Genomic DNA, 12,658 nt, shown 5'->3' on the forward strand with positions numbered 1-12,658 from the left:
CTCTTCACGCGGGGCTCAGCTACCTCTTGCTTCAGTTTATAAAATATATCCATACGTCTAAAAAAAAACCCTTGTCCAGGCGATCGGAGGGGTTTGTTTGTTTGGTGACCGTGATATGCATGCATGTGAAATGGCCTTTCACCAGGCAACGGGCTTTGGTCTGTGGAGAAGGGGGGCATAAGGTTTTAAACCATTCCCCTTTGGGGGGAGGGGGGATTTAGCAGGCCTGGAGCTCCTGTCATTTGCTGTGAGTGGAATGACTAAACGTTTATTGAGGGGAAATCGGAGGCTTTCAAAGCGTCTCTGCCTTAGCCATGGTTCACATCTCTCTCTCTCTCTCTCTCTCTCTCTGCAACACTCACCCTTGTTGCCTTCCTCCTCCCTCCCTCCCTGCCTTCCTTCCCCTTGCAGCGAATTAAATATTGCTTTTGTGAACTGAGGAATTAAGTGGCTCTGCCTAATTCCCTTCCCTGTGCAATCCAGGGAAGGCGAGGACGCGTGCACACCCCAGATCCGTTCAATGAAGCAACACAGATCCACGGGTCCAAATGGGTATTTGGAGGAGGAGGAGGTGTAAAAGGAGCTACAGCAGCGGGCAGATTTGCAAGGAATAATTTAAGTCCTCTCTTTTCCCCCCCTTCCCTCCTCCCTCTCTCTCTTCTGCTCAGGATTTAAATGTCACTCAAAACATCCTCAAATCAGTTTTCTGCTCGTCTCTGCTTTCTTCTGAAGCATTAATTCGGCCCAACACTGCATTTCAGCAGCTCTGGTGTTTTACTCAGAAAGGTAAGGAGGGTCTGTGAGTGGAAATGCACCGGGTATGGAATGGTCACTAAAAGCCCAGTTTTCTTTGCAGGGTGTCCCGCTCCCCGACCCCATTCCGTAGCCAGGGCTAAATCTACCTGAGGAATTTGCATTCCCTGCTAAAGGGAAAAATAGCATGATCCCCTCCCCCCCAGCCTCCCCACACTTGCCCATCCTTGCCAGCCATTGCTGTACGCTTTAGGAGCCACGCTAAAATACAATGGAAACATAAAAGGGAGACGTTCGTTGTAATTGCCACCCTTTTAATGTTATAAATAATCTCGAGAATTGCCTGGCTGGTAACGTCATAAGGCGAGTCCCTCTCTCCCCTCCCCAATTCCTCTGACCTAGGAACAGCTCCTGCCAGGAGAGTAGGAAACATCCGAATCCCTTCTTACAAGAACCTGGTTCGTCATCATTTCATTTTCCCCCAGGAAGATTACCATAGGCTCAACCCTCTCCCTCCCCCCCACCCCGCCTTGCAAATCTAGGTCCCTTTTTCTGCCCCTCACCTTTCTCCACGTAGACTGATGTTTCCGGGGAGCGTAAAGTTAAGCTACCCCCCGCGTCTGCCTCTCGCACGGTATGCACGATTTGCATCCCCAGTTTCTTTTAAACCTCTTTTCCCCTCTGTTTCGAATCGGATCCTGCACATGCCCGCCCCCCTTTAAGCTGGGTTGCAAAACTGCTGTACCCTGCAACTCCTGAAACTTCCCTGCTTGCTGCAGTTTATATTAGATTGTAATATATTGACAAAAAGACAAAAAATACACTTGATCCTCCTGTGGGATGACTTTTTAAAAATAATGCATTTCCTTCTTCCCCTTTAATTTTTTTTTTTTTTTTTTTGGGCAAGGAAATTTGCTCCATCTCCAGCAGCAACCACTGCTCCTTTTGATGTTGTGGTACGCCGTGCGCATGCGCCTCACATTAGAATTACTGCACTGGCCAGAATAAGTTGGATCTCTTCTCCTCTTCACTGAAACCCTAAATCATATCAAAAGCTAAAGGGATGTTGAGAGTCCGGAAAAGGGGCTACTTTGGGATTTGGTCATTCTTCTTAATAATAGCAATGGTGTGTGCACAGAGGTAAGTGAGCGAGACATCTCTTTTCCTTCACTTTGAATTGCCCTGTTTGCCACTGTTCCCCGAATGGGGAGATTGGATCTGAGAAATAAGAAATATGTATTATTGTTTTTTAGTGTCAATGACCCTAGCAATATGTCGCTGGTAAAAGAGACCGTGGATAGACTGCTGAAAGGCTATGACATTCGCCTGAGGCCAGATTTTGGAGGTAATTTGATTGCTTTTTGAATGAGAGCTGTTACATACCCAGGCTGTGTATCCTCTGTGTGTGTTTTTCAACGTGTTGTGGGTGCTGCTGCTTTGGTGTGTATGTTGCCATTTTCTCAAGCTGACCCAAAGTTAAGCCAATTGTTACTCAATTTTCTTAGCACTGGATGCTCTTAATGCGATCATTGAAATCTCCTGTATATTTGTAATCGGTCTCATTTGTGAGAGTGTGTGCGGATAACTTATTACCCCATAATTAAACCCTCGGTTAATTGGCTTTATTGAGATGCAAATCTCTTAAGTTTATCCAGCGTTTGTTCTAGTGAGCCTAATGTGTCTGTGACCACAGTTACTATTTTTGAGTACAAGATATGCTGTTAACTGATACAGAAAATGTCACTTAACCCAATGTTTGCTGCAACTTTGAACTAGTTGTGTGCGTGAATGTGTGTGTACTACTCCAGAAAGCAATCTTAAGAGCCGGGTATAAATCATTTGAATCTCAGGTGAGATTCTTTTTTCTCAGTTTGCATGTCGCATGTGTCGAGTAGAAAGAGTTAAAATGTGCAGTCCAATCTTTTCTCCCCCTCCCCCACGTACCGATTCGAACTGGTTCATACAATAATCGATTTGTGTGTGTCTATCTATATAGCCAGTGTCTATAGAGCCCCCGTTATTAACACGTGTGTGCATGTTACATAAAATGTCCCTACAGCTGACGGCGGAGGCAAAGGGTGAATACTCTGCAAACGGAGGGTTTTCCAGGTATCAAAGGAGAGCCTGTTTTGTTGTTACCAACACTCGTGCCATATCGCCCTTTGATTAGTCTTGATAACTCTGGTAAGAATGAGTTAAGTTCTTAGAGATCACATTGCGGACCATCTCGTTGGTTTGCAGGTCCCCCAGTGGCTGTTGGCATGAACATAGACATTGCCAGCATAGACATGGTATCAGAAGTCAATATGGTGAGTATTTAGTTTTTTTACCCCCCCTCTCTCTCCTGAAGATTGTGGTAATAAGCTTGGGGGTTGGGGGAGAAATGTCTGATTATTTCTCATCTGGCTACATTGTGCAATGGCTGGTACTCCCCGACCGGTGATCAACCAACTATACTCCCCATCCCCCACTCCACCCCCAAAATCTCCTGCTGTTCTTTGTGTGCATTGTAAACCTATTAAGGACTTGTTCTCCTCTTTGGCATTACAAGACACCGCCTTTGCCTATCTGCTACAGCAAATGTTACCAGTCCAAACTTGCATGCAAATTTTGGGGAGTGAAAAAAAATCCATGAAAATCTATGGATAAATGCATTTAATCAGAGGGGGGTTGGATTTAGGGATGCTCAGGTTTGTGCCTCCTGCCCTCGCCACCCCCCGGAAAAATCCAACAAATTAATAATCTGCAATATAGGCTATAAGGATTATTTTTATATTATGACTCACAACATGTTCAAAGCTTGTACGATTTATTGACAGTCTTACTGTTTAGTAGCTACCACTTCAGACGTACTGTAAGCGCTATTGAGCGGGCCCTTGAGTTTATAGTCAGTGGAACAACGTTAGTCTTGTTTTGCTTCATGCAAGAGCGCCCCCTGCTGATAACGGGGTTCCACTGCAGCCGAAAGACAAATTATAATACCCTTCAACTAAATCCCCGATGTGCTGTTCGTTCTTTAAAAGAGTTTAAATTTATTTTTTTCTTTGCACTTTGTGCCTATTGGGGAGCGAAGGGACCCGCAAATGCTTCAGCTAGCAAGGCCACGTTGGACTGCCTGCAAATTATTTGATGCAATTACAAGACCTACATGCTTTTTCATGTGCCAGTCACTGAAAAGTGCTTAAATGTGCGGAGGAAGTTTGTGAACTGAGTAGAGAACTAGGTCTATTCCCAGCCAGATTTCCTTACACTTGATCTCAAACTAAACTAGATATGGAACCACACTGTGCAGCTATCTCTTCTCTTATGGATGAGGTGATGGCCCATTAATACATAGTTCAAAAATGTCACAAAGCATTGTGCTTTACATCAAAAATGTCTTTCAGATTATGTGGGTGGGAATTGAGTTCAAATGGAGGTTTTGCTTACAGACTTGTTTTTCTACCTAACTTTTTTTTTTATAAAGCGAGTTGCTTCACAAACAAACTATACACACAAAAATCAGCCCCAAATAAACATTTTATTTCGTTATGTAAATCAAAGCTATTCCTGTGCTCTTCATTAATAGTCTATACTAAATAAAATGTTGAAGTTGCTGAAAGGATAATAAGAAGTTAACTAAATTATTAGTGTGTTTTGCTTCCATTATTTGGGGGTCTAATGAGCTGTTGAGAAAACAGCAGCATTCCTGAAACTAACATCTGAGAAGGAGCTCTTCAAGGGTTAGGTTGAACTTTCCTATTAATGTTATGGACCAAATTCTGCAGTCTTAACCTTAATTTCAGTTTTATTTGGTTAAGGGAACTGGTTTGGGCCCTGAATGGTGACATACAGACATAAAACATTCTAGCAGCAAAGGCAACATGGTAAATGTGTATTAATGAAATGTATGGACTGGGAAGGAGATAAGTATCCTGTTTAAAAACAAATTGTCCAACATTGCTGGCACTTCTAACTATACATGCAAAATTATTTTTCAAAAAAGTTATATAACTGCCACTTTGCAGTATCTTGACCTTTGTACCCATTAAAATATATTTTGCTTAATGGTTCAATCGTCTGATCTGAATTAATACTTTCCAAAAATGCTGTTCTGCCTGGGTAATGTTGTCCAGTGCACTGGCATCCATTTGTGGTTTATTTTCGTAACTGAAGGTGTTCTGTGACTTACAGAAAATGTTCCATAATATAAAATGGTAACCTTAGGATTATAAGAATATTAGCTTTGTTTTTGGAAGATTTGCTAGTTGAGTGCTTGGTCCTGCTGTCATTGGAGGCAATGGCAAAGCTCCCAATAACTTCACTAGGAGCAGTATCACTTCCTAAGTATTAAGTTTTAAAGTAGCTGCCTAAAATACAATCTAAAAATCTTTACACTGAACTTCTAGTTTTGTTATCATGGGATACTTTGGTATGTTCTGTTCAGGAAGTTTAGGTGCTAAAGAAACAAAATTACATTTTATTTTAAGCAGCTTCCTTTTAATGAAATCTGGGTAGAACAGATATGGCATATATGGAACCTTTATAAACATCCATTAGCCATTTGAGAGTGGTGAGTTTCACGTGCTAGTGCTGTGAGTTAGAACTGTTAGGTTAGTGTTACATCCCAAAATCTCTGCAAAACTGGACATTGATGCCAAATCTTTTTTTCATTTAAGGGGGTGCAGAATCTGTTAAATAACTTCCAGAAATTTGATCTCTGTTGAAAAATGATAGTCACCTGTGTAATGTGGCACAGCACACATAAACTGAATATTGTTTTGAAAACTTTTTCTGTATGTGCCTTGAATATTTAAGTTTCTTTAATGAAAAATTTACTTTAGAAAAACAATGAAGTCTTTTAAGGACTTTGTTGGATAATTTGGCAAAATGGGCAGGCGGGTTTGTTGTAAAGAGATTTATATATTCAGTTTTACCAATCACAATTGGCTAAAAGTGTTATAGAGTGAATATTATATAACTGTATCTGAGCTTAAATAATTGGAACATGACTAATTTCATTCTTGAAACCACAAGTTTTTCTTCAGTATTTTTTTTTATCTTTTAGTATGAGGACAGGGGTTTCCTAATCAACAATAGTAAGAATTATTTTCTCAACCTATTAACTGCAAAATAAGAAACACATAAGAATGCACTTACAGTACTCTATAAACCACAATGGATATATATCTTGATAGATTAACAGTGAATGAGCTTCTAGAAAGACAGGCATACAAGAAGAGAAGGAGAGAAATACATAACATATAGGGTCGTGTCTTGCTCCTCTTGAAGTAAGTGGGAGTTTTGGCCTTTGATAGAATTTCTTTGCAGCTCTCATTACTTCAGAAAGATTCTCATCTCATTTAGAGGTCCTTTTTCCTGCCTGTGGACCTTCTGCTGCTCATACTGAAGTCAATGGCAAAGTTCCCATTGACTTCAATTGAAGACAAATCATTGCCGATATGTGTTTATAGCTTGTACTAACTTTTTGCCTGCAAGGGAGACTGTACAACCTGGGACATTAACACGAGACGATCACTGATAACTGCAATATGAACTTAGTTTAAGAGTCCCATCCTTTCCAACAGAAAGACACACACACACACTTCCATAGTCAGAAAGTTTTTCTATCATCACCATCCACAGTAAATCAGGCTTTGCAGTTGCCTTCAAAATAGCTACTCTTGTCGGTAACAGCATTAAAACTGGAAGCAATTCATTTACGTCTAACCTTTCCTAGTTAGAAAGTTGGAGATATATTCATAAGCTTAAATTATTTTTTCAAAACCTGTTGGTAAAGAGTATGTATGTACTTGACTTTCCAGCTCTGGGCTATACTGAATGAACATAAAGGGAAGTAGTGAGGCCTTCAGATACATTTGGGAGTTGATAGGTTTCATGTCTGAATTTGCTTTCAGGCTTCATATTTTGCACAGGAGTAAAATACTTCAGGTAATGTTTTTGTGCAACACAATAGTAACCATAGCTAATTTCATTGACTTCTTTGTGCTTTGAATCAGGCCCTGTATTACCATTGTTGAGAGTATGCTTTGTGCCAGTCATGCTGCAGCTTTCCTTAAAGGTTTCCTGGTGCAGGTGAAAGTTGAAAATAAACATGAAGAGGTGTAATAGCTACTTAAACCAAAATGGTTTTCCTGTCATAATGAATTCTGTGTTACATAAGACGAGCTGTATTGCAGTGAGCCTAATGCAACGTTCTCAAGAGAGTTTCCAGGTGTTTGTTACTATACTTGAATTTCCTTCTCAGCTTCCTTTTTCCCTAGTACTAATCAGACTCATTATAAAGATAATATCTCCAGAGGGCTTAATAGTCTATTTTTAAACAACTAATGCCAGCTGAGATGTCAGATTTCCAAATCTGCACCCTCTTGATTAATAATTGGAGCAGAGACTTTGACACTGACACAGCAGCTAAGATTCCTTCTCCCTCCCGCAATATTTCCATTATGTTTAGAAAACAAACTTTAACCTACACATTTGTTTGGTGGCAGAGAAGGAAATTTGGGATATATTTTTCCTCTGAAGTCTTCACTGAGTGTCCTCTATAGCATATTCTGCATTTGTTCTGCTTGTTGACCTTCCATGGATGATATACTGATCTCAGAAGAGACTATTGGACTGGAATTAGGTTCCAAATTTTTTTTTTTTTTTTAAATAGTTGGAAACAATTTGTGTGTGCGTGTGTGGCTCTTTTGGGATTCTGATACAGAATATCCTAAAAAGAGAAAGAAATGCTTGATATATTTTATCCCCCAAATTAGTTTTACTTTAAGTGATGTGTTATATTTAATTTAATTATAGCTATTAATCCATGCTGAGGTGAGGAAGGTGGAATCTAAACAAGTGACTTGGTTCAAAATGTGCACTTGGACATAATTTTAAAGAGCAACAGTATTATGTAGATATTGGCATGTGGCTTTAGTACACATGCATGGAGCCAAATTAATACATTAGACTGGTTTGTCTTATTGGGAGTCGTCATGGTTGAGTGTATAATCCTTCCATCAAGAAGGAGTTACGGGATACAAAGGCAGTGTTAGTATATCAGGGTAAGATTCACTTCTTACAATCTTCTGAAGTTTTTACGACAGACCCTAACAGCATCTAAGCTCTGTAGAGAATTAAGTTTAATATTATATTGCAACTTCTGTACTCAAGGTGCCCCAGAGTTGGTTACTAAATGCAAAGTAAGATACCGATAAATCAAGATGTAGTGATCCCAGAACTGTGCTGTTGCACTTTTCTTGATAGGACAAAGCAGTACTCTGTTGGTGGACCTCGGGTTTTCAGTTTCCGTCACTAGTCCATACTCACTGCTATGTTCTCTTAAAATCTGCTACACTTCCTTGAGGTATTCCAGGTAGGGTGTTATGAAAATAGTCTGATGAGGGTTTTCAGACTTCAGGTAGTCAGAAATTGCCTCTGGGTGTGTGAAGTGGGAGCAGGGCTGATGAAAGGGAGGTAAAGGGGAGCAATTATACTGGGCCCCCCAAAAGGTCTATAGTCTCTGTGCAAATAAAGTGAAATTGGACAGGGTGGGACCCCAGTGAACATGATGTACTGCAGCCCAAATTTCTCTCGATGGGCCTGGCAGGGAGACGGGCTAGGAGGGACCATTTGCTTGTTGGGGAAGGAGTGTGGTGGGTAACGCTGATAAGGGGAAAGGAGAGAGGTTGGAGCCAGATGAACCAGAAAAGGGCAGAACAAGAGAGGGATAGAGCCCTGTTAAAGTAAAGAGAAGGAGAGGAAGAAAAGACAAATAGAGAAAGGGGAAAGACATAAAACATGAGGGGAAAAGGGGAGAGAGAGAGAGAGCAGGAGGGAAAGAGATGAAGAACATTGTGCCTGTTGGCAATAATCCCCTCTTATTGTTTACATACAGGAGATACTGGCAAGGGCAGGAGTAGTAGAGCATGGCCATTTCATATGCCTTGATATAGGGCATCTAAACATGAAAATTAAAGTCACATATTGGGAGGGCATCACTTTCTTGATTTTATAATACAAGATTACTATTTGTTCATTACTGGTTTATTATTTCTGCAGTGACATGGGTGTGCATGGAGCTGTATGAACAAAAGACAATGGTCTTTTCCCAAAAAGCTTCTAGTCTGAGTCTTCTGTTGAAAATATTTCTGCAGATAGATTTAGAACTTTTGCACTTCCAAAATTATCCTGACTGCACACCCCAGCTGGTAGTGCATGGCTATATAGATAAATGTAGCAACTCCTATGAATGCAGAAGTAGCTCCCAAACGTCTAGGATATGACAAACTGTCTTACTGAAAGAAGGAATTTTGGTCTGAATATTGAGATGATCCATTGCTCATTTTGAATAGTATAATGAATTCTTTAATTTCCTGGAGAGCGCAGGGTTCAACAGATGGGACCTCAGTTTAGTATCTTGTGTGAAGGATTTGTGCAATGGCCTCTCCCAGGTCTATGGTATAAAAACCCAATAAGAGCTCAAATGATGGTAAAAGACTTGAATTCATGAGCACCTGGCTCAAAAGTGAGAGTGCTGCCATTAGTATCATAGGCATGGGTTAAAATATATGAAGTAGATCTGTATAATGTGCATATATTATCATGTGATTTTTTTAAATTTAAAACACCTACATATGAATTGAGTTAAGCTTTAAAAATACATTTTTAACTGAGTACAGTACCAAATATGCATTCTTAATATTATGTATTTTATGTTCAAATAGTTCCTGGGAAATGGACACCTACTTCACTCAAATTAAAGCTGAGAGTGAGATGTATTTTATTTATAGGAAATGGTCACTTTGCATGTCTACATTTCCTGTAGTAGCTTTCTCCATTAACTGTTAACTCATTGGCTTATGTTATGTTTAGAGAACTCTGTGTGCTGGTACCAATCTCTGTCTGATTATCTGTAGCCACTCTCAAGCCCCTCTTTCTACCTTCAAATGGTTGATATATTAGCTTCCACCTGTGTGCTCTTCCTCCATACAATAGACAGGAAGCATTTGTTCCTTCAGCATTAGCAATCAAATCCAAATTATAGTTGTGGTTGAATACTATACTATTTATTTAAGAAAGAGAGGCATGAAAGAGATAAAAATAAAGAAAAGTATTTAATGCAGAGGCAGTGACAGAGATGTGTGCTACTATGGGCTGGAAAAACATAACTTACAAAGGTTAAAGGGTGGTAGCTATATTCTTTATGCTATTAGCAATGACCCACTTTATAAATGCTCTTTGGAACTGGCTGTCTTTTTGTGCTTCATCTGAATGTCAGTGTGTACCCTGCTTCCACGTAACGCTGTTTTAAATAGTGAAGCCCTGACTTTTCTCCTTCCCCCCCCACCCCAAAGACTACCTCCTAGCCACTTCTGAAGGTGTTCCCTTTGACTTTCTAGGGTGTGTTGCTCTCAACTTTGTGGCCCAGGCTAGCACTGAGGTTATTCACACAACTATTATTAGCACTTTAGCATGAGCCTGATTCTGTAGACCAGGCTCTGAGAGTCGTTGCTGTGTTTTGTTTTGGTTTTTGGTTTTTTTGCCATACCCATAGAGACTTGCACAGAGTTTCAGAAATAAACTTTAGTAAATGCCCATGACCTATAAATCTTGAGTCCGTAGAAAGGCGCCTCTTACAGTGTCATCACCAGCTTCTATGTAAATGTATGGTCTTTGCACTGACCTTTAAGGAAGAGAGTAAGTGCCCAGTTCAATGGCCTGATTTCAGTGGGAGATTTTCTTGCTCAAGGAGTAATGAATTGGACCCTACAGACCTGATTCTGCAATTTCTTTTATACAGAGGGACAGCTGTGACCATTCATTGCTCCACTGAAGTCAGTGAGGCTCTGGGTGCAGCAGTCCATCTTGTGTGCAAGAAATTGCAGTATCCTGTGACTTAAGACATTTAAGTCAAGGATTTTTTGTAATATCTTTTCTCATTTTAAAACGGATGCAGCATTTCTATACGATTATCCTGATATCTTTTTCTTTGCTTTCCTTTAACAAATTAAACATACTGCATTGGACATCACTTTTTCTATGCTGCAATGTTTTAGTCTTTTTTTTCAGTAGAAGTAGTTTATTTTAAATTGATCACTTTGGATTTATTCTTCAGACCAATGGATAGTTGCCAGAAATTTAAAGCGATTGCCTTGAAGATGATCTGTACAGCTGAGTTAATAATTATTGCCATCTTGTTTCCTGTTAGTACTTATCCATAAATATTTTAACTAATTTGGCTTCTGCCAGAGAAGAGAAGATGTATTTGTATTTACCATGTTTTATGGACAATGTCTTATAGTGCTAAATCGTGGGAAAGGACACTCTATGCATTTTGTTACCTGCTAGTACATGGCTTGCTGTATTTCATAATTTCGCTATTGGCAATCCCATAAAATCTTTATAAATTAACTGTAGTGGAATGAAAAATATTTTTATATCATGCTCTACAAACACGTCACTAACCGTTTTAAAGAGGTATCTGTGTTCGTGTTGGTGCCTCCGAGTGCTGCTAAAGTTAAGTCTATCAGTATTCCATGACAAAAGCCACCCTCTTTGTGCATGGTTTATAGTTTGTTTTTCAATACTCAACTGGGATGAAACTTGGCATGAAAAGGTCTCAGAACAGATATGACGCTTGCTTGCCTGCCCCAGTGAGGCCAGTGGAACGGCTTGTGTGAATAAGGAGAGCAGGATATGGCCCCTTCTGACAAATCCATAAAAAGGGGATGTTTTTCTTTGTTTTTGTAACACCTCTTTAAAATAATGAAAAATTTCATCGTGTTACATTTTAAGCAAACCTAAGCCCTTAAAAACAAAACATAATAAAATGCATGAGTTATTAATATTCAAAATTGACTACTGAGGATTCACAGAAACTTGTAATTAAAAAATGCATATTAATACGGTAATAGTGTCATGCCATGGATTGACAAAAAGATAAACAGCACAGAAGAAGCCTTTGTACTTTATTATAATTACTCTTCAATATGCATCTATGAGCATTCCCACCTCTCTAATTTTATTTTAAACAGCAGTATTACCAAACGAGAGATGTAACCGCTCGTGTAGAGATAATAGTGACCACTAAAATGATAATAAAACATTAAGGGAAATACTGTTTCCTCTGTGCGGATGATCATTTGGAGCGCCACCTGTGGCTAAGGGCCAGATTATCAAATGAAGGTGCCTAAATTGTATCTGCAACAAATATTTGCATGCTGTTTGTGCTGCATAGACATTATTTACATTTGCAAATGGCGAAGCTTGTTGAAATCAATGGGTAGACTCCTACTGGCTTTGGGTTGGGCCCTAATTGCACATCTAGGGGGCCAGATTTTGATTTTGTACATACAAATGTGTATGCTCATTATTGTCAGCCTTTACTGAAAATGTGGTGTTATGGTCAAAATTCTGTCCTCAAAGACACAATTTCAGACACTTGACTAGGATGGCACAAGTCTGACTGAAATTAGAATTTGTACATTAGGCTCATGCAGTTCAGAGGTAATGTTCTGAGTCTGAATCCTTCCTGTGTCGTCAGACATCGCTTGGGGCATGAACAAGGTTCTGCCATCCCTGTGTATCCTGGGATGCTCTTTACATGTCCTCTATGTTAAATCCTATAAGTTTTCCCTCACTAAATATTGTTTGACAGAGTAATTCTTTTGGTCAGCCCCTTTTACATGTTCCTCCAGCAAAACAGCTATGGTAATGGTGTCAGTCATGGAAGTGCAGCTGCACTTGTGTGAATTTGTCCTGTGAGATTTATCGTTTATATTGATCAAATAATTTGAAGACCCCTGACTCTATAACAGCCAAATTCTGCTCTCAGTGTTATCTCTGTAGGAAAATCAGTGGAATCACTCTGAATTTACAGAAGTGTTGCTGAGAGAAGAATTGAGCCCTACTTGTTTTT

The 12,658-nt window shown here is 39.7% G+C and overlaps 1 protein-coding gene across 2 annotated transcripts in view; it reads left to right on the forward strand.

The window, feature by feature from the left end:
* Positions 1–1,816: 1,816 nt before the first annotated feature.
* Positions 1,817–12,658, forward strand: part of GABRB2 (gamma-aminobutyric acid type A receptor subunit beta2) — a 253,223-nt gene continuing 242,381 nt past the window's right edge. For both annotated transcript variants that reach the window (XM_065409096.1, XM_065409097.1), the window contains exons 1-3: positions 1,817–1,893; positions 2,007–2,098; positions 2,995–3,062. In XM_065409096.1, coding sequence (XP_065265168.1) covers positions 1,817–1,893; positions 2,007–2,098; positions 2,995–3,062 — 237 coding nt within the window. The remainder of the gene's footprint in view (positions 1,894–2,006; positions 2,099–2,994; positions 3,063–12,658) is intronic.

The sequence above is a fragment of the Emys orbicularis genome, chromosome 8 (assembly GCF_028017835.1).
Source record: "Emys orbicularis isolate rEmyOrb1 chromosome 8, rEmyOrb1.hap1, whole genome shotgun sequence".
Taxonomy (NCBI): Eukaryota; Metazoa; Chordata; order Testudines; family Emydidae; genus Emys; species Emys orbicularis.